Raw genomic sequence first — 22,885 nt, 5'->3', positions numbered from 1 at the left:
AGGACCTGGATCTCCTGGCAAGCCTCTTGGCAGAAATCTCCTTTTCAAGGCAGTACCCTCTGTAGTAAAATTCTGAGGCTGTATCTTTGGCCAGCATCTGAGAGAGAAATCATAAGGAAAACCAGCTAGTGGCCTAGAGAGAGCGAGTGGAATAAGGCAATGTGTGGGAGAAGTCTTGGTTCAGATTGTAAAACCTTCTGTTACAACTTCATTCATGGGCTGCATTCATGCCACTCTTTTTTCTGCCTGTCGTCAAAGGTTAATAACAAAGGTTAATAACAAAGGCCTACCTTTCCAGAGGTGTTGTAAGGATTACTGAGATAAATATATATAAATGCTCTTTGGATGTCTGAAATATGCTCTATAAGTGCTAAGTGGTGCTGTTTGTTCAAAGAGGTCTTTATAATTATTTCACTCACTTTTGCTTGTGGCTTCAGCATATGTTAACCACTTTGGGAGGATGTGTCAGTTGCTGGGGGTGCACCTGCTGTTTTTTGCACTTGGGGGTGTTGGCTAGTTGTGAGACTTACTTTGAACAAGTCGCTTGTGATGGTGTGCAGGAGCCTGTGGTGATGGATGCTCATGTCTGTGTAACTTTTCCAGGTGGCTCTTGACTTTCCTTTGTATAAAACATTAATTTATACCAGCAAGGGACACATCTTACTGTATAAAACCCTCATTGTTTTTTTTTTGTGTCTGTAAAGATTTGTTCTATGTAAATATAGCTTTATAATAAAGAAATATGAAAACAATAAACTCTTATTTTTTGGAGCTGCAGGTTGTGTTCTTTCCTTTATCTTCTGTACTAAGGTATTAAGTCACTGATATTCTGACACAGAACTTAGGAAACTAATGTTTTGGAGTACAATTCTCAGACTCCCCAGCCTTTGACTTGCCCAGGATCACCTAGTGGGATTTCATGGCTGAGCAGGGATTGAACCATAGTCTCCAGAGTCATAGTCCAATGCTCAAACCACATTGTCTTTGATGTTCTTATGACTCACATATAGATCTTCTTCAACATATGTAGTACATTATGGAGTGCAAGGGGACAGGTCACTACACTGAGGTCTTTACCTGTGCCTGAAAATGAGTTATGTTCAATTTATTTCCCCCCAGTAACTAAGGCCTAACTACAAATAACTAAATCACATTACAAATGTAATCTGCTGTGTATTAATTTGACTCTTGTTGTAGTGTAACTTCTTGCCTTTCTCTGAGGCTGAGAGAATTTGACTTGCCCAAGATCACCCAGTGGGTTTCCATGGCTGAGCAGGTATTCATACCCTGGCCTTCAGGAGGATACCACACAACATTGTTACAGTGCTATTATTCCACTTTTACTGATATGTCTCGCCTCCAATGGAATCCTAGGATTTGCAAGTTTAGAAAGGGGCATTTAGCATTCTCATCCAGAGAGCTCATAGATCTCACTAAAAAAGTGGAATGATAGCCCTAGAACAGTGTAGTGCAGTATTGTCCTAGTAGTCCAGTGCTAAAACCACTACACCACACTGGCTCTCTAAGATCTTTCTTAGGAACACAGAATGCCACCTTACACTAGCACAGATTATTTATCCATTAAGACTACTTTGATCAGAAGCAAAGATTCCACTTCATCTTCAACCCAGTTGGTTTTGTGGATTAAAATTACAATGTTCAGCATATAGGCTTACAATTACTCTACTTCTTTTGCAATACATGCCACAACCTTTCACAGTCCACTCTGCAGGACTGTTCCAGGATTCAGACCTAAGTCTTGCCATGATCTAACCAGGGATCATATTCCTAATTCCCTCTTGAGAATCATGCAGTTCTCCAGATGTTGGACTGCAACCCCCAATATTCCTTGTTTTTGGCAGTAGGACTGCTGAAACTTGGGCTTGATTCCCACTGCTGCCTTCCTTTACAATTGCTTAGATGCCTCCTTCCTTTACAATTGCTGAGTTGCCTCCTTATGCCATAAGAAAGGGATAATTCAGAATCCCGAAAAAGAAAAATGCTGACTCAGCTGCAGGAGGAAAATGTTAGAGGACAAAAAAAGAAGGCACCCAGCAGTACCTGTAAACAACTGTACAATAGATTTATAGGTTTATATGTTCAATTATGTTGCTCCATAGTCCTTCATGATTTACACATGAATGAGCAAATTGATTCTGTTGCTTGCGTTCTGTCAAGGAGATGGGGCTGCATTACTATACTGTGTTGACAACATTAAACCAATAATAGAAGATGATTATATTTGTTAGAACTAGAACTATTGTACTTTCTTAAAACAAAAAAGGCAACTCTTCCTCTGATGCAAGACATCTACTTGTAGTCTACAAGCCAGTGGTAGTTTTAAATCCTATGTGTGTGTGTGTATACACACACAATTGGCTCTCCATTTTCATGGGAGATCTGTTCCGGACCCCTCTGCAAAAATGGAGGCTTGCGCATATTCAAGCCCCATAGTCTTGAATGGAGTGCTCCCTCATGCATGTGTGCCATTGCAAATAGCAGAGGATGCACCTCCGCATATATTCAAGGGCACAGATATGAGATCCGCGCATTAGGAGGGGCGTCTCTCTCTCTCTCTCTCTCTCTCTGTATATATACCAAATTTGTGTTGGGCTTGAGACATAGCCTGTTTAGTCTGGAATATCAGCATACAAAGAAGTGCTAGCATAAAGTTTTTTAGACTTGGTCTACTTCCATCATGCTAAGAAAGTAGACCAAGTCTATGAAAGCTTATGCTACAACTTCTTTCATTTAGTCTCAGGTCTACAAGATCCTTTTGCATGCTGACGGTAAGTATTACAGAAGATGTCAACATAGAATGAAATATAGCTGTTTTGTGTACATGCAAACTTGTTCACCTTTGCAAACAGTCATGGGAAAACATGCTGGAAAGACTACAAGGAAGATGTGGAGAGAATAAGTAAATTATTCCATTTCAAAATTGGTTTGCAAAAGTTCTAACATGTTCAGATATAAAAAGATGTGTGGGAATTGTGTAGCAGTTTTGAGACTGAATAAGCTTTTGTGAACTCCACTCCACCTCTCTTTGATGAAGTGGGCTGGAGTCCACAAAAGCTTGTTAGAATTTTTTTCTCAGTCTCAAAGGTGCTACACAATTTCCTTACATCTTTTTATAGCTTTTAATGCTGAAACTAACTTACACAGCCATATCTTTGAATACATACATGTTCAAATCATCCCCACTCCAGCACACAATATATTCCAATTTACATAATGTTTGATTTACAGTTTGTTTGCTTTGGCAAGGGTCTGTGTAAGAATGACTGCTTTTTAGAAAAGGATACCTGCCTTTTACATTTCATCAAGAAGATTAGAAAATCTCAGAATAAAATTTGAATTCTGAAAATGTTAGCCCAAAGGCACCAGATCCTGTCTGATCCTGGAGGCTAAGAAGGGTCAGTCCTGGGTTCATAGAACCACAGCACTTTATCACATGTGGACCTATGTGCTTGCATCCTGAAAATGGTTAAAGTGTTGGCATCCCAGAAAAGCGCACAAATGCACAATTTTTTATCATACACAGAGCAGAACAACGCATTAAAAGCACATTACTATTGTGAGTGAGTGGGTCGAAAGTGCATTTGTTTTTCAGACAGATGTGGAAAAAACCCATTGATGGTTTGGAAAGAAGTGTTTTGCGCATGTGTACAGAAGCAGTAGTTGCATCACCCAGAGAAATAATTTTGTGAAGTCAAAGGCTTTCATGGCCGGCATCCATGTTTTTTTGTGGGTTTTTCGAGCTCTGTGGCCATGTTCTAGAAGGTTTTCTTCCTTTATTTACACAGTTTTCTTTATAAAGCATCTCTGCTTCTCCTCAGCTAATGGCTATTGGGAAAGGCTTAAGGAGGACACACATTCACACACAGAGAAGGAGTGGGAAGGGAGGGAGGGAAGCCAGCTGTTTCTCTGTGTGTGTTTGTGTTGTGTGCACCTGCTGCCCCTTTAAGGACAAGGCTGCCTGCCTCCCTCTCAGCACAACAAAGGAACCATGGGAACAGGGAGAATTCTGCAGGTGGTTATCAGGCTATAGCAGTTGCACAAAGAAAGCGAATTTGTGAATGAAATGGAAATGAAAACACAGTATTTCCCCAAAAATGCCTATTCCCTGATTCATGTCACTTTCTGTTTGGATGCTAAGCGGTTTGCATGCAGCGTCGTCTGAAAAGCAATTGTAAAATTGTGTCTAATACCCTGGATAACCCCAGTTTCTGTCCAGTTTAAACTTCCAATTTTCCCTGTGTGATAAAGTCCATAGAACCATAGAATTGGAAGAGACCACAATCCTTCCAAGGAATACCTGGTCCTGCAGGCTGTGTTTCACAGAAAGGTAATGGGAAACCCAGCTCTGAATATTCATCGTATAAGAAAATCCTAAGAAATTTATGAGGTCACCATAATTTGACAGGCAACTGGAAGGCACATATATACATGTAAGCATCCTACTCAGCCAGCATGTTGTGGTTTGAGCGTTGGACTTTATCACATGGGGGAAAATAGGGGGATTCAAAAGGAATTATCCAGGGAAAGTTGTGCAATCATGGCTAAGATTATCACACAATTTGTAATTAGAGAGGGCTTAAACCGGGAACAACCAGCAACAAATCATTCATAGGATTTTCCCGTGAATGATTTGTTGCTAGTTATTCCCTGGTTATTCCAGGGATAGGTCCTCTCTAATTGCAACATCATGTGATAATCCAGCCGCAATCACATGACTTTCCCTGGATAATTAAATCTACCGATGTCCCCCATGTGATAAAGTCCAATGACTCTGGAGACCAGGGTTTGATCTTCTGCTCAGCCATGGAAACATACTGGGTTACTTTGGGCAAGTCACACTCTCCTAGCCCTAGAAAACCCCATGATATATTTGCCTTAAGTTCGCCATAAGCAGGAAATAACTTGAGGGCTTTAAACAACAATCATCCTACTCTTACTGCTGCCAGAATCCCATCTTCTGCTCACCCAGCAACTGCCTTAAAAGAACACAAGTCCATCAGAAGCCTCACTGATTTTAATGGAACTTTTTTGTTTCTTACTTCAGCCTTAAAATTAAGAACGCGGAAGAAATGCGCTAGCCTTTCATGGAGGAGAAAAGGGATGGGGGTTTGCAATCTATTCAGAATTTGGGAAAGTGGGGGATTGCTCCAGTCCAAGGGGAAAGGAATCTTCGGTCACATTCCCACTATGATTTGAAGCAAATTGCTGATTGGGTTAAATGAACGTCATTCCTATTTGAAACCAGTTCCAACCTTACTGTGATTGGTTTCAATCGCGATGAAGCAAGGCAAACACAAAAAACCCGCTCTTTCCTAACACAAATTCTTTGGCGGTTCTTTTGGGGAAAAAAAAAAGATTCCGAAGCATGTTCAACAAGTGGGAACGACAGATCTGAATTGCATCATTCTGGAGGGGAGGGACTAATGGCAGAGGGGTGTTTCCCATCCCTCCTCAGTTTTTGGTAGACCCACCATTCCTGCCCCCCCTCTCAGCGCTGCCTTTGTGCTTGTGGTGTGACCTATGGGCACTTTTTTTTAATTGATAGAAGATTCGATTCATTGATTTTGCAATTACTTGCAACTACTTGGGCGCCAAGCCAGGCAATTGCAAAACCAGTGAATCAAATCTTCTATCAGTTAAAAAAAAAGTTCCCAAGCCTTGCTGCCACTTATATCATCAGTGACGGGTAGATGATTGACATGCATTTTGAAGTGGTGCAAGCAAGTGGGGACGACAATTGTGCCAAAAGAGAAGATATTACAAGGGGATAATGAAAAGATCTGCTTTTATAGTGGTAACAACGGACCTTTTGGAATCGATTCACCAACCTGGAGTGAAGGCGAATTGCAAACTGGTTTAAATGTAAGTGGGAATGGGGCCTTTGGCTAGTAAAATGACTATAACCCCCCTAATCCTCTGGGAGCCAGTGAACTGTAGTGGTTTGAGCATTGGACAACAACTCTGGAGACCTGCGTTCAAATCCCCATTCAGCCATGGAAACCCACTGTATGACTTTGGATGAGTCACACAGTCTTAGTTCCAGAGGAAGGCAATGACAAAAGAAATCTTGCTGAGAAAACCCTTCCAAAGGTTTGCCTTAGGGTTGCCATAAGTTTGAAATGACTCAAAGCCACACAACAACAACAACAACAACAACAACATTTACTATTGGCAATGCTGGATGTAGCTTTTAAGAATGAGATTCAAAACATCTGGAGGGCAAAAAGCTCCCCATCCCCTGTTCCCATTGGTCTTGAGTTTCTTTTCAAGCTTCTGCTCCTCCTCCATTTTAAAATGAGTCTGGATCTCCATTCAAATGTCTAGAGCACACTCTAGTGGTAGCTAGTGACAGAATTCAGCCTTGGAGTCTGAAAAGACTCTTGTCCTAATTGGAGCTGAATGTGACCAGGGCTACTCCCAAATGAAGATCTATTGTATGGAGTTTTCCCATCTCATTCCCAAAAGTTTATTAGATCTTCCATACATGTGAAATTCTCCCATATTTCTTCACCACCTATTCTATTTCTTTTTTTAAAAACAACCTTAAATTGTAGCAGCAGAGCTCCAGAATTGTGTGAAAAAGTGAAAACAAAAATAAAAAAAATGGAAATGGAAAAGCTTGGAAGGCATGCTGGGTAGGGCATAAGGCAGGGAAGCAGGGTTAAGGGGAAGAGTGTGTGATGATGGCAGTTGTGTAATTGCAAAGACATGGTGAAATATAAACTGTATACCATAAGCATAACTGGTATAACTGTGTTTCATTGACAAGCACAACTGCAGCGAGAACGGGGTTCATGCGGTAAAGTCCTAAGAGAAAGAAGGTGGTAGCATACTACCTGAAAGTATTTGGATGCTCTTGGTAATAACTTCTCAAAGATGCTCCGATGCCTCTGAATCCTGAAAGGGAGTCACTGACCCAGGCTGCCCATTCCTGCTCTGACTGTAGCACACAGGAAAGTGGGAATGCTAGCAGCAGGCCAAGAAGTTGGGGTAGGTCTGGACCAGTGGCAGTTACCAGCTTCGGACCTGTCACCCTCAAGCCTGTTTAGCATTCGAGGAATTGGTTTTGTGTCTCAGAATTACTGTAGCATTTGTTAAAAAGCAAAAATGGAATTGAGCAGTCGGTCAAAATGGCCCTTGGCATGTCAGTAACACAAGATGAAAGCCTCTGCAAATCCACAAACTTTGAAAGCAGGAAACCTGCAAAGTAAAGGCAGTGGGCAGAAATTCCTCCTCGGTTCTAAGAGGCCCTCAGGGAGTGCTGGAATCTCCAGGAAGTCTTGCACAGTTTGGCTGGTTGCCCTCAGCCTTGAAGTGGCAATCCAGGTGGGTGAGGTCTTGTTTTCTCTTGTTTGATGACCAGTGCCCCCAAATCCTGCCAGGATACTTTGAAGATGCTGAGAACAGCCCTTTCTGTAACCCAAGGACCATAAAGGCCTTCTAGTCCAAAGCTTTGCTGTGCAGGAAAACACAACAAAAGCATTCTCCAAGAGATAGCCAACCAACCTCTGTTTAAAAAATTTGAAAAGAGGAAAGTTCATCACCAACTGAGGCAGTCTGCTCCACTGCTGAACAGCTCTTACAGCCAAGATGTTCTTCCTAATATTTAGGTGCAATCTGTTTTCTTGTACTTTGAATCCATTGGCTTGTGTTCTAGTAACAGAAGTTTGCTCCTATTTCTATATGACCTCCCTTCAGATATTTAAACATAGCTATCATATCACTTCTGTTCTTCTTCAGGCTAAACATATCCAGCCCCCTAAGTTGTTCCTCATAAGGCTTGGCTTCTAGACCTTTGATGGTCTTGGAACTTTATTGCACACCCATTTTTCCCCATTATGGGAACTGGAAGGGACTCTCGGGGCCGTGTGCGGCCCGCAAAAAACGGATTTTTTCGCACAGTGAATCGTCCTCAAAAGGGCCCCGTTCCGTCCCCCAGCGCCAAGCCATTCCCGTTCAGTGCCGAGGGGCACCGTTTTCCTTGGTCAGAAGACTTCTGGCCAGAACATTTAACACCCCTCAGCACTGAATGGGGACGGCCCGAGACAGATGGGCCAAAAGCTAAAGGAAACATTCAGGTGAAGGGCAGAATTTTTATTTGGGAGGGCAGTGCTTTCTTTTTCGGCACTGCTCTTCCTCACAGCTACTCAACAGTGGCCATACAATGATTGCCACCAATTGCTACTCAGCATAGTGTCCAAACTGTGGTGTGCAATGCCAACATAGAAAGTTCAGGAACATTTATGGATGCCACTTAAGGATGTCCCCATTTAGAGAATTGCCATGATGTCAGAAAAGATTATTGAGAGAGGTATTCTATGAGTTGCTGCAGCCCATCTCCTGGCTTGCAAGAAAACCATAAAACTCTTCTGCTTTTCCCAGAAGAGGGCATGCTTTCTCCACTGTACATTTGGCTACTCTGAGGCTCAGCTTTCTGTTTCCCTGTGAAATGTCCTGCCTGGTTCTCCATTCTTCTGCCATTTCCAGAGAAGTTCCATTCAAGACCAAAGGTTGCATGCTGTCCTCCCCCATCCTAACTCCACATTATATAATCACAATCATCCATCAGATGTCATTCAATAAAATCTAAGTCCAATTCCTAACCTTTCCAACTACACAACTCACATGGAGTTGTTTGCCCTTGGGTCAGGATCTCTGAATGTATGCTTAGGGTCACGTGCTTTTTAGCTCCTGTGCTTTCATAAATGGCCATCAGTTTTGCTCAGATTGCTTGGTGGCTGGGCAAAGATGCTAACAGGAGTCCTAATTTAGCCTTCATTCATTCATTCATTCTAATGTATTATTTGTTGTATTAATTTATATCCTGCTTGGGATCCAAAGGAGCTTACAGTCTAAAAAGTTACAATTCAAAACTGGTGGGGAAATGCTGAGATTTCAAAATCACCATTTCAGATCCACCCAACTGGCTTGTTCATCATGTACAGATAGGGTTGCCATGTCCCCCTTTTACCCGGGACTTGCACGGTTTTTGGGCTTTGGGAATTTCCCTGCCCGGTTTTCAAGAAAAGTCCCGGGAGCCGGTCATCTGGAGCCCCTCTCTGTCCGTCGCTCGCTGGCCAGGCTCCTCTGAGGAAGGTGCAGCAGGGAAGGCGAGGGACAGAGAGAGAGAGAGGCCAGCCTCCCTCCCTCCGCAGAACGCAGTCAGTTTCCCCTTCGACTGCCCCAATTTCTTCTTCATCCCCTTCTTCTTGACAAGGGGAAGGCAAGGGAAGGGGGGCTGAGCAGAGCAGAGGCAGAGTGTGTATGTTTTGTGACTTCGCTGTTGTGTTGTATACACACACACACACACACACGAGACAGCAAGAGTCCTCAGACTACATTTCCCATCACCCCCCAACTCACATGGCCATTGCCCTGGAGGGCTCAAGGATTCTGGGAATTTCCAGAAAGGGGCTTGAGGAGGCCAAGGGCGCAGACGTGCAAAGAAGGAGGCCACGCCCCTCGGAAATAGGCAGCCAATGGGAGTGGAGGAAGGTCCAGGTCAAGGGGTGGAGGCCACGCCCCCTCAGGAATGGGGAGCCAATGGGAAAATCATATGAGTCCCCATAGACTGTGGTTTTAAGATGTGGCTAATAAAGAACATTCCTGATACAATGACGCCCTCTTGTGGCTACTCAAGGCACTGCAGCCTCTAAATCAAGGGACAGATCCCTCCTCTCCTAGGGCTCCCCTGAAAGTCCTATTCTGCAGCAAAACCTATTAAAAATGCATACTGTATTGTATTTATTATGTATATATCTATATCTATATATATCTAATTTATATATGTGTGTGTGTGTGTGTGTGTATATATATATAAACTGTATATTATATTTTTGTGTGTGTGTATATATATATATATATATATACACACATATAAAACAGTATGTGAAATATTATTATGTATGTGTGTGTATTTATATACAATTATAACGATGTATACACAACTGTGTGTGTAATATTATGTGTCTATGTGTGTGTGTATACGTATATACAGTATAGAGGACTATTGGAGCCATCGCTGCATTGCAAAGGAGTTAGGAGTACTGTAGGCTCCAAGGGACTCATTCTTGGCTCTAGGGCGCCCTCCTGTGGCTGCATTCAAGCACATTTCCCAATGCTAGCCACAAGAGGGCGCCCGAGAGCAATTCAGTGATAGCTCTTAGCTGGCTAAGATCTTATCCTGCTTCTTCTTCGTTCTCTTGGGAACCCAGAGGCAGAGGTCCACCAGTTTTGGGGAGCCTTGCTCTTGAACGTTTCCCGAATAATAATAATAATAATAATAATAATAATAATAAACCATTCACCTTTAAAATGATTATACTTTTAGATTGTGAGCCTGAGGGCAGGGAACCGTTGGTGCAAGACACCTGAAACCGAGGGCATTTTGTCAAGCATGGCCTCTGCCTGCATGGATATCCTTACAGCCAAAAGACATTCCAATTGCCAACAGTAAACTTCCAACTGTTCCAAATGTCAACTGAACTCTGTCAATCAAAGTATTTTTTCTATTGTTTAAAGATACGTTACAATACACCACAGATATAAACCACAGCAATCATATGTATTAAGCCCATATTTCCCTTCTGTTAACCAAACTGCAAGGAATGCTAAATGCAAGACAAGTAGGTGAAGGAAATCATGCGCCATGATAAAGAGAGGTTTTTCATCACTGCTGGGAACACCTATTTTAAAAAAAGAGAGAGAACATGTTAGCAGTTTTAACTCTGTGCCTTGTTGTCTCTATTATACTTTTTAATTAAAGCCAACACTTTTTGAGTAAGGTTAATACCACTGAGTAGGACAGGAAGCAGCCATTTCTACGTGTCCAAAGGAGGGCGACTAAAATGGTGAAGGGTCTGGAAACCATGCCCTGTGAGGAACGACTTAGGGAGCTGGGGAGGTTTAGCCTGGAGAAAAGAAGATTAAGAGGTGATATGATAGCCTTATTTAAATATTTGAAGGGATGTCAAATTGAGGAGGGAGCAAGCTTGTTTTCAGTTGTTCCAGAGACTTTGGAGCTTATTGCACTGGGGATAAAACGTTCTCCGATGCGTTCTAACGAGCATGAGCGCGAGTGCGCACGGAGCATGATGGGAACCCGATGGGGCCCAGAATGCGTCTTTACCGCGCAGAGAACGCTGCCGCCGCGCATTCCCGTTGCGTTCCCATCGGGTTCCAGGGGACGCCATTTCTGGGAACGCTTTGAAACAGTTCCCAGAAATGGCGTCCTCTGTAACCCGATGGGAATGTAATGGGAATGCACGGCGGCGGCGGCATTCCCTGTGCGGTAAAGTCGCGTTGTGGGCCCCATTGGGTTCCCATCACACTCCGTGCGCACTCACGCTCATGCTCGTTAGAACGCATCGGGGAACGTTTTATCCCCGGTGCAATAAACTTCTAGGACCCGGAGCAATGGATGCAAGCTCCAGGAAAAGAGATTCCACCTCAACATTAGGAGGAACTTCCTGACAGTAAGGGTTGTTTGACAATGGAATACACTTCCTTGGAGGGTGATAGAGTCTCCTTCCTTGGAGATCTTTAAGCAGAGGCTGGATGGCCATCTGCCGGGGATGCTTTGATTTGGATTTCCTGCATGGCAGGGGGGTTGGACTGAATGGCACCTGTGATCTCTTCCAGCTCTACGATTCTATGATTCTATGATTTTATCAGTGCTTATTCCTATGCGCCCTTATGAGAGTTTGGCTGATTCCGTCTGGAACGCACAGCCACTGCCCCATGGCTTAATCTAATCCTTATCTTCCTTCAGGATAAAAATGAGAGACTTGTTGCCTGGGTGAGGCCTATATCCAATCCGTGGGCCTGTCCTTTTAAAATTTTCTGGTGGTAGTGGTGGTTATCATAGAGCTCAGAGTAAATGGAGGGCGAGTCAGTTTGGCCCAGCTTTCTGTTTGTTTTGGAAACCACCTCCCTATGGCAGAAAGATACGTCATCGTGTCTTGAAACTTGTGCCAAGCGGCAGCAGCAACATTCATAGTTGCCAAGGGAAAGATTAAGAAATGAGAAGGCAGCCAGAGCAGTAAAAGTGGAATACCAGCACTATAACGGTGTAGTGCAGTATTCTCTAGACTCTTATAGTGCTGCTATTCCATCTTTATTGCTCTGACTGCCTCCACTTGTATTCTGGGATTTGCAGTTTAGGGCAAGACATTTAGAATTGTTAGCCAGAGGATTCTTAGGCCTCGCTGAATTACAAAGCCTAGAATGCAACAGGAGGCTGCCTGAGTTGTAAAAATGGAATAGCAGCATTATAAGAGTGTAGTGCATTAATCTCATAGTTAGGGGAAGCACCCTGTTACTCAGTGAGTGCAGAAGAAGTCTTGAAAGACTTTGTAGGCAAGAATAACGAATAAATATAAAAATGTCTTCTGCAGCCTTTGGAAACCAATCTGTCCCAACCCTGCCTAATTTTATCTCCCGTTGGGCTGTCTGTGTATTCTTGGGGAGGAACTCCAGCAGAAGAGGTGGATGTTGTGCAGCACCTGTATCTCTCATGTGCACACCTCAGAACAGGCCAACCCACTTCTGCTCTGCCCTCATTGCCTGTGGTTGTGTCCTCTGTTTCACTGTGCTCTGTTGAGCTGTTTTATAGTTCCTTACAGTATTCTGTTTGTATTGTTTCCTTCCTTGAGATCTCCAGATACGGTGGGATGAGCAGAAGATAGAAATATTTTAAATAAATTAAACTTGGCATGGGTAGCCAAGGTGCTAAAGTTAATGACAGCAGGAGAAGAAGATGGTCGTGGACCGTGGTCATTGCAGGCAGATTGACAATGGGAGCAAAGAGCCCCACGCAACCAAGTGAGCGAAAAATATCCCTGGCCTCTCTCAGGCCTAAAATTACGTTTTCTGCAATAAAAGATGGTACTATTTTGCTTGCATCGGATGCTTATGTAATAGGCTTCAATGACCTTTGAATAAAATATTTCGAATAATCAACTAGATATAACAGCAGAAGAAATTGTAGGATGGATAGGAAACCCCTGAGGAGGCTGTACATGGCCTAAAGTAGTAGTTCCCAAACTTTGGTCCTCCAGATGTTCTGGACTTCAGCTCCCAGAATTCCTGACTGTTGGCCAAGCTGGCTGGGGCTTCTGGGAGTTGGAGTCTAAAAACCTGAAGGACCAAAATTTGGGAATCACTGGCCTAAAGGAAGGGATGAGGAACCCATGGACCTTCAGATGTCAGTGGACTTGCAGCAGGGACTTAGCCAAGGGGGGGGGGTCCATGGCATCCGGACCTCCCCTCCCGTTAGATACAATGAATGGTGCGCGCTGCTGTGCCACTGCACCCAAGCCCCATTATAATGGTGGCACATAGTCTGGACCCCTCTTTCCCAAAATCCTGGCTACGTCCCTGCTTGCAGGGCCCATCAGCCACGATTAGAAAGTCAGTGGACCATAGTTTCCTCTATCCTAAAACCTCCGCCAAAAGCACAGAAGCATACCCTCTCCAACTTGCTGGAAATGCAATGTAGAACTGCTCAGTGATTGTCCCACTGAGATTATGATATGTTTAATACAGGGACAAAACACGATGCAGAAATAATCCCATTTGAGATGACTTTAACTGCTCTAGCTCAGTGCTAAGGAATCCTGGGAATTGTAGTTTGCAGTGGCACCAGAGCTCTCTGACAGAGAAGGCTAAATGTCTTACAAAACTACGGTTTCCTAGCATTGAGCCGGGGTGTGTGTGGTTAAAGCAGTCTCAAACTGGATTATTTCTGCAGTGTGTTTTGTCCCACAGTAATATTTCCTGGGTTAGATAATTTGCATGTAATAAAGTACTTTACAAGATTGCCTTTTATGAGGCTGGAATCTCTTACCTGGCTAGCATGGAGAGATACAGCGGAGCCTTGTTATCCACTGGGGTTTGGTTCCAAGATCCTGTGGATAACAAAATCCGTGTATGCTCAAGTCCCATTAAATATAATGACATAGCAAAATGGTGTCTCTTATAAAAAATGGAAAATCTGTGCAGAAATGGGATTTTAAAACCTGCTTTTGCGGGATGTTTTTCAAACAGGTTGGCATCGATGAGAAATAACGCGACATTAATCCGAATGGAAAGTCGACAAAACGCACTCCTTTTTTATTTTCAGGAAGTTTCCAAAAGTCACCAGGAATGGGTTTTGTCGACGTTGCATTCAGATTAAGGTTGTGTTATTTCTCACTGATGCAAACGTTGTCTGAAAAACTACCCGCTTTTGCAGGTTATTTCAAATTTCTGTTCTGGTTAACCCCAAACGTAGTGTGAAAAGAAAAAACATTCCGTGAGGCATTTGTAGCTCCTCTGGCGCAACTCTATGGCCAATGTCTGGCAGATGTTGACCTCAGGGGCTGCACTGGAGGACCCAGAGATTACTAGACAGGTGTTCTTTCAGGTAAAAACAGGAGAGTTTATCACACGAGAGGAGGAATTTCTCTTAATTTCGAATGAAAAGAAAGTGGGGCCAGAATGCATTATGTGAATTCGCTAGTTCAGCGAATTTATGTGAATTCGAATTGTGTTTGAACTGGCTTGCCATTGCCTGAAAATAGCTTGCCATTGCCTGAATTTGCGTGTGGTAGTCTATCACACAATAACGCTAAACTCCACGATTGTGTTTGGATTGCCATTGGATTATACTTCCAATTCCCCTTGTCTGATAAACTCCACATATACACATGTATACAGAGCCAGGGCATCAAAATGGTCTCAAAGTGGATTATTTTTCTCCAGTTGTTGTTTTGTTTTGTTTTGGGACCTTAATTGAACTGATGTGGAACAGGAGCAATGCTTCCCAAAACTCTGGCCCTCTGGCTTTGGACTTCAACTCCCAGAATGCCAGGCTACTGGCCAAGATGGCTGAGGCTTCTGGGAGCTGAAGTCCAAAATCACTGAGCAGCAGGCCCTGGTTTCTCTTTTCTTTCTGTTCAGCAGCCTACTTCACCTTTAAGCCTCTGGGCCTGAAGGGAGTTGCCTGGCAGGCAATGGCTCCTCCTCCCCAGCCAGGGCCAGGGCCAGGGCCAGGGCAGGCAGGAAGGCAGGCAGCAGCCGCCCTTCTTCCCTCAGCCGGGGCCCAGGAGAGCAAGGCAGTGGAGCTCTGCAAACAGGTAGCTTCCCTTCCCTTCCCTCTTGGTCCCCTCCTTCCTGACTCCCCTCCCTGGCACTGAAACCCACGGAGACCTCCTTCCCTGCTGCCTCTGAGCATATGTAGAGTGCCTTTCTGATCTCCAGCCCTATTCCAAGGGGTGGGCTGTGGACCCTTGGTCCTTGGGGAGTTTTGGGGAGAGGAGGAGGAAACAGTGGCAGACAGCAAGTGGGTTATGAAGGACTGATTTTAAACAATTCATTTCAAACAGTTCATTTTGAACAGTTAAAGAGAGTGGCTTATGAAGAATTGATTTTAAACTGTTGATTTTAAAACAATTTTGAACAGTTAAAGAGTGGTTTACGAAGTAAACAATGAATCCCAGGATTCCCTAGCACTCAGCCAGGGCAGTTCAAGCAGTCTCAAACTGGATTGTTTCTGCAGTGTGCTTTGGACCTAAGAGGGCTATGCCTTTCAATTCTTAATATCTTGGGTGTAGTTTCATCCCAGTTTGCACATTTTGGCGCTATGGCATTCTGCGCAAGTTCTAATGGTACAGGTAAGGACTATTTGAAACCTGCCAAGAAAACCCTGGAATAGGGTTGCCATAGATCAGAATCAACTTAAGGGCGAATAGCAAACACTCAACACACACAGAGTGCATGTCCCAGGGTTCGATCCCACCGGGGTTCTTCCTGAACTAATTTGAATTGTACAAATAAAGTTGCATTTATTTTATTGTCTGACTGAATGGATGCATTTTCAAGGCAAAGTCCTCTTGAGTTGGTTTATAAAGGATAATTGCTGAAGAGACACAGAATGCTTTTGCCCTTGTCTGTAACTGTTGGTAATCCACAAACGCTGGAATTGTAGGTGTGGAAATGTCAGCTGTTTTAGGACTGACTTGATGGAAATGCCATCTAGTACTCACCAGCTGGTAAAAATGTAAGCATCTTGGGGCAAAGGCTTGTGCCTCCCCAAGTTCAGTTGTTCCCTCCACATTTGTGGCTTTGACCTTTGTGGATTTGATTATTCACAGATTTCATTAAAATATCATCTCTAGGATTCTCTATCAGCAATTCCCAAACTTTGGTCCTCCAGGTGTTTTGGACTTCAGCTCCCAGAAGCCTCAATCATCTTGACTAGTGGTCTGGGTTTTTGTATTCACCGTTTCCCCACTTTTATGGCGGTCCCTATCCTCAGTGAAAGTGGATGGCCCGCTGTATACGGTTAGTAATAGGTTCAAGGAATACAGTTGGCCTTCCACAATTGTGGTTTTGACTTTTGTGGATTTGATTAATATGTTCTTTCTAGGAATCTCTAGGTCCCCAAGTGCACCTCTGCCATAGAGTTGTGCTGGAGAACCGTCCTAGACGTTCCTAGAGAAATCGCTTCTATAGGCATTTCAGCATGATTCTGTGATCAATATCTGGCAGATGTTGACCACAGAGTTGCACTGGAGGATGTCTAGATAGGTGTTCTTTTAGGTAAAATGCATAGTGTTTTTATTTGCAGTGTTTCCACATTCACTGGGATCCTTCAACCCCAACGAATGTGATCACTGCAGTTGCTGACTGCTGCTTGAGAGAGGTGTGTATGCAGTGCCTGTGTGTACAGCTTGCTTAAGACCTAGCCAGGGTACAGTACTTAATGGTGTTTTGCTTTTTTAATGCTTTAATGATAAAGAATTCAGGAATGTATCTGATAAAATTTCTCAAAAAGCCAAACAGAACTATAGGGCTCACAGCTGGATACTTACTCTTTGCATTGTAATGGTGCAGTGCAAAGGTAAGTATCCCAAACATCTCCTGAAGCCATGAGACTCCCTTCCTGTTCTCCAAGAAGTGTTTGTCTTTCTGATGTCAGAGTTGAGTGTTTTCTTAGACATTTTCCCTCCTTATTGTGGGAGCTTTAAGGCCAGTGGATCAGGGAAGTGTGCCTGAAGATAAACTTTGTATGTGTACTCTGGGTTGGGAGGAGAAAGGAAGTTGTTTGGCTAGATAGCGCCTGGCAAACATCTCACTCTTTTGGCCTTTCTGCAATATAGTTCAGCAGAGTTCTCTTGCCATGAATGTACTCAGGGCTGGCCCTATCATTAAGGAGGAGCAAGGTGGGCACCTCAGGCAGCAGATTTGCACGGTCAAGAAAAAGCAGCCAATCATTAGTTATTTACTGTATATACGCATGTAATTTTAGTCAAAAATTGACCCCAAAAATTTGAGTCGACTTGCCCACGGGTCAATGTAAGTACTGTATATATAAAAGAACCATCTGCTGGTGAAAGACAAGGTGCCTAATCTGTCCTGGAAGCATTCTGCTCTCATCCATCCAGCTTTTAGTATGAAGACAAACAGTTGCATCTGCTGGAATTTTGTAAGTGTTTTTGGCATTGTTTTCCTTTGCTTCATTGATCCTTTGTTACAGGCCCCTAAATTTTACTCTCAACTTATGCCACCAGCCCCATTCCATGCATTCAACCGTTTGCACCACTGTAGACATATACAAATAACACGTGTGGAAGGGAATTTGCAGTCACCGCACCAAATTTATTCAGATTCTTCTGCATACATTCACAGTGAATTCATTCACATACATTGTACAAAACCTGCTCTTGACTTATACATGAGGTCAATTTATAGTTGAATATATACAGTAATTTGTTGTTGTTGTATTTTTACTGCCAGGGACTGGGGAGTGGTGATTGCTGTCTTTTTATTTGTCTTGCTTGGCATACCAACACGATTTCACTGGCTTTGGGTAGTGTGCAGTTTGATTTGAACAAGACAGGGATTTGCTGCTCTGTCTCAGGCAGGAAAATGTCTTGAGATGGCCTTGGATGCCCTTGCTGTGTATTTTGTGTAAATGTCGCATTGTACGTAGCTTTATAAAAGTGATCCTAAGACACTATCTGTACAACATGTGTGTGCATTTGCTGTGAATGTATGTGGAAGAATCTGAATAAAATTGGTGTGGTGACTGCAAATTCCCTTCCACATGTGTTATTTGTATATGTCTACAGTGGTGCAAACGGTTGAATGTGTGGAATGGGGCTGGTTGGAGACATTTTGCTGCCTGGGATCGAGGACAAGATGGTACCCTCTCTTCAGTTTTCATACAGCAGCTAACTGAGTTGGTAACTAAATCTTGTTTCACTACTGATGATAAGAAAGCTGGATTAGAGGCTCAGAGCAGCTTATGTCGAGTACACATTTTTGTCCTCCAATGGAGAGGAGGGTTCCACTGTCACCACCACTGTCCTTCGACCCACCATTGACTGCCTGAGCTCATGATAAGGTGACCCTGGCATTATTTTTGCATGTCAGTGTACCAAATGGATTTTCAACCACAGAGAAAGTAAAACAGAATAGTGAGCTTTGTCTGACTAGGATGTATATATGATCATTTCCGTTTTGTAGTGATTTATGCTTGGCTGTTTCCTACTTCAGCCCTGTTGTGAAACTGACTGAAGTACAGCCGGCCTTCCGCATTTGTGGCTTTGACTTTTACAGCTTTGATTATTCACAGATTTGATTAATACGTTCTCTCTAGGAATCTCTAGGTCCTCCAGTACAACTCTGTGGTCAACCTCTGCAAAAGTTGTGCTGAAGGACCTAGAGATTCCTAGAGAGAACACTTCTCTAGGCATTTGTAGGTTCTCCAGTGCAACTTATTGTCAACTTCTAGCAGATGCTGACCATAGAGTTGCCCCGTGGGACCTGGAGATTCCTAGAGACATGTTCTTTCAGGTGAAAAAAAAGTGTTTTCTCTGTTTACAGTTTTCCCACTTTGACAGGGATTCTGTATCGCAAACCCCAGTAAATATGGAGGGTCCACTGTACTATCTGGGACCTTGTTTATGTCAGCATTCATAACTAGGTGGACTGAGCTAACATCTCATTAATGATTAAAATTAACACCTGTACATTAAACAATGGGATCCATGTGGTTCCACAATATGCAGTGAAACACTTCACAAATGTATTTATGTCCTTGTGCAGGGGCCATGCCAGCCATATCTATATTATACCCAAGTGTAGTAAATGTGCTGCTGAAGTGAGCACCAGATGTAGTGTTGGCTACTGCTTTGGATAAGTTTGAAAGGAAATGAGACAATTTCATTAAAGAGGAGGATATCAGTGACTATTAATTATTATGGATAGATGGCAGCTTCATTATCAGTAGCAGTATTCCTTTCAGTGCCATTTTGAGGGGAATAACAGATCAATAATAATGAGAGTTAGGTCCAACAATAACTATTTGGCAGGATGGCTTATATCGCTTTCAGTATCAGAGGCAACTTACCTTTCTGTATAAACTGCTGGAGAAAACTAGGCATAGGTTGGAGTCACACTTTGCTTACACCGTTCCCACAGGGATGTTGTTGGCCACTGTGTCAACAGAATGTGGGACTAAATAATGTTTTGGTCTGATCCAGCCCATATCGTCTTATGTTCTTATGACTACAATTCCATAATCACCATTGGCTATGCTTCCTGGGGCTTCTGGGAGCTGAATGTCCAAAACATTTGAGGGGCACAGGTTCCATGCCAGTGCCACACAAGGTAATCCATGAGCGGTTTAAATGGTGAGAAGACAAATTATAGAGAGAGTGATTGGTGACAAGCAGAGCTCCCTCAGCTGGTTAAACCTCATTCTTCAGCTTCTTGGTGACTTGGTACTGAGACAAATGGGCCCCTGGGTCCATTCTTTCCTGGGTCATCCTCTTTCCATATGCTCTGACTATTTGCAGTGTTTCCTTTTAGCTGGCTTAAAGATTAGGTATTAGGTAAACATATTTGCTCAATGTGGTGTCTGCATTTAAAAAAAATACACCCTTTTGCTACATATTTTACATTGTGCCCGCGTCATAAGTGGGCGCCTTTTACACTGCTTCCAGCTTATGCTGGAAGCCCCGCACCATTCAATGAATGGCGCATGTGCCCACAACACTTGCGCCTCCACGCTGCCGTGTGCATGAGCCCCATTATCCTCAATGGGACTTGAGCATAGGTGGAACTTGCCTTATGTGGAGGGGTCAGGAATGGATCCCCGCGCAAGGCAAGGGACCACTGTAATATCAAAGAATAATTGCATGGCAGGCAGTTGAATACTTTGCTGCCCCTTAGTGGCCATTAAGGTGTTTAGGGACAAAATCTGAAATGGCTATTGTTTGGATCATTTTAAACAATTGGTCAAAAAATCTGGACTGGTTGTTGGGTTTTTCCAGGCCACATCTGGAATGGTGGAGATCCATGTAAGTGCTGTGTACTTTAGTTGCCAAAGGGCATGATGGTAGCACAGAGGCTGTCTCACTGCACTGCCTGTTCAAGAAGGCAGGAGATAAACCTGCTGCTAGATACAGTATTAATTTATATTTACATTACGAGTATATTAACAGAAAGTTGTGTATACTGACTTAGTAATGCTAGCAGCATTATCACTGAAATCAGTGTGACTTAAGTTAGCTATATCTCACTTATCTAATTGATTTCATTTGGTGGAGAACATGTGGCCAACCAGATGTGGTTGGATACTACAGCCAGTGGTGAGGGATGATGTTGCAGCTGAACAACATTCAGAGGACCACATGTTCCACTTCTCTGGTCTATTTTCACCCAACATATGTGAGTGATAATTTAAGAAATTGAACTTTTGTTCCTGACTTTTAATTTGAAACCCATATATTAAAATCCTAAGATACTCTGGGTTTTTCTCCAGCGTTGCAGACACTCAAATATTGTATGGACAGAACAAGATGCAGTGCTTCTGATCTTCACCTTTCATATCAGTTGCACTTGCATTCAGTGTAAACATTTTGGCAAAAACATTTGGATTTTCATCAAATGTGATATTTCCTTTTGTTGTTCTTTCCCTGTTTAAACTCTTTGTTTTGTGTTTTCTCCTAGCTTGGAGGTTGCAGCTCCACCCAGGGAAGAAGAGCTGGTTCCTAGACAGAACAGGACATGATGGAGGCTGTTGACCTTTCTTTTCTTTTGGAAGCAGAGCGGGATTTAATTCTCCAGGTTCTGCAGCGGGATGAAGAGCTGCGGAAAGCAGAAGAGAGGCGAATCAGGTATGAATGCCAGGAGGCAAGTATTTGTCAAGATGATGTCAGTCAGAGAGAGATGCCAATCTTGCTTTGGAGAAGGTCTAGGTGGCTCTGGTCCTCTAGATGTTTTTGCCCTATTGTTGCTATCAGCTTTAACTGGCATAGGTAATGCAGGATTACAGGATTGAAGTCCAAAGCAATGAGAACAAAACAGTTGCCTGCCCTTGCTTTAGAACATTGCTGTTCAAAGTAATGGTCTTTAGACTGATGCTAGCCCCTCAGCTGTTAGTCAGAAGTTCTTGGAGAGCTTTGAAGAAAGAAAGAAAATGTTGCAGTCAATGAGCACAAGTATGGTGCCAGTCCCTTGCACATCAGAAGGAAATCCCTGCAGGTTTGCCACATCAAATAGCTGAACATGCACTGCTTCAAAGGATCTGCCACAAGGGAAAATGCCCCTCCCCCATTAGAGTTCTCAGAATTCCCCACTCAGCATCCCCTAAAATCCACTATCTGGATTGAAATATGGCTATGGAATTTTGGGAGTTGTAATCCAAAGAAGCTACATTCCCAAATTCTGGTCCTTGGAGTGGATGCCATGTAAGAGTTCAGAGTAATTCCCTATTTGGGCAGCCCTTAGTGACTTTTCTCTTTGCTCCTTGCAACAGGCGCCTGAAGAATGAGCTTCTCGAGATCCGCAGAAAAGGAGCCAAACGTGGCAGCCAGCGCTACAGTGAGCGGACGTGTGCCCGCTGCCAGACTAGCCTGGGCCGGATTAGCTCCAGAACAAATACATGCCGCAGCTGCAACCATCTTGTATGTAGTGACTGCCGCTCCTACAGTGCCAATAGCTCCTGGCGCTGCAAAGTCTGTACCAAGGAGGCGTAAGTCCGGCAGCCTGGTTTGGTCCAAATTACTTCCTGTTCTCACCCCAGTCTGTTTTGTTTCTGGGCTAGTTGTGGTTTGTTGTTGGCCCTGAACCCACATTTGCAGTCTGATTCTTGATATATAGTTTACAATCTCTGTTCCTTGGTTTTCCAAATATTGGTCCCCAAGTGTTATTGGTTTATAGCTCCCAAAATCCCTGGCCTGCATGGCTGGTTATCTGGGATCATGAGAGCTGCCAGTCAGTAACATCTGGAATCCAAGATCTGGAATGTAGAGAAAAAATTCAGATTTTAGAAAAAGGATTTAGAGAAAATCATGCAGGATTCTAGCCCTCAAGGCTTACTTGCCACTCATATTGGGTAGAGAAGAAATGGGAAACCTCTCAGTCTGCAAGCCAGGTATGGACCACTGCAGGGAGACAGTTCCTAATTAAGCCTAAATAATTTACTTTATGCAACCCAGTAAAGGTTAGAAAATTAGGTTTTATTTTTTAAATTAAATGAAAACTGCAATTCTCAGAATATCAAATTATATGATACATGGCAGAGTCTACACACACATGGTTATCCCAGCATGCCTATTGCCCTGAACTGGTGAACTGGCAGTCGGTGGTTAAATGAATACATATAATTGCTTGTGGACTTATTTATTTCCTTTTTCCTGCAGGGAGTTGAAAAAATCAACAGGCGACTGGTTCTTTGACCAAAGAGTGAATCGTTTTGCTAATAGGCTGGGCAGTGACATCGTTCGAATGTCTCTTCGGCGCAAACCACTAGGTATGATTACTCTTGTTTGGAGGGCAGCAAAAAAGAGGCTATCGCCACTGGTCCTCATAT

The 22,885-nt window shown here is 43.3% G+C and overlaps 1 protein-coding gene and 1 long non-coding RNA gene across 3 annotated transcripts in view; one reads left to right on the top strand and one right to left on the bottom strand.

The window, feature by feature from the left end:
- Positions 1–10,552: 10,552 nt before the first annotated feature.
- Positions 10,553–15,115, bottom strand: LOC121936839. Its single transcript, XR_006105035.1, has 3 exons — positions 14,975–15,115; positions 13,868–13,928; positions 10,553–10,706 (listed from the first exon to the last, which is right to left on the bottom strand). It is a non-coding gene; the product is annotated as an uncharacterized LOC121936839 (long non-coding RNA).
- SYTL4 (synaptotagmin like 4) overlaps positions 14,986–22,885 on the top strand; it is a 29,279-nt gene continuing 21,379 nt past the window's right edge. The window contains exons 1-4 of one of the 2 annotated variants that reach the window (XM_042479479.1): positions 14,986–15,137; positions 21,022–21,188; positions 21,830–22,045; positions 22,716–22,825. In XM_042479479.1, coding sequence (XP_042335413.1) covers positions 21,079–21,188; positions 21,830–22,045; positions 22,716–22,825 — 436 coding nt within the window. In that variant the 5' untranslated portion in view covers positions 14,986–15,137; positions 21,022–21,078. The remainder of the gene's footprint in view (positions 15,138–21,021; positions 21,189–21,829; positions 22,046–22,715; positions 22,826–22,885) is intronic. The other variant, XM_042479478.1, reaches the window with a different exon arrangement.

This window comes from Sceloporus undulatus, chromosome 7 (assembly GCF_019175285.1).
Source record: "Sceloporus undulatus isolate JIND9_A2432 ecotype Alabama chromosome 7, SceUnd_v1.1, whole genome shotgun sequence".
In the NCBI taxonomy this organism is placed as follows: Eukaryota; Metazoa; Chordata; class Lepidosauria; order Squamata; family Phrynosomatidae; genus Sceloporus; species Sceloporus undulatus.
The sequence above is the reverse complement of the archived record's forward strand: the minus strand, read 5'-3'. Positions and strand labels throughout refer to the sequence as shown.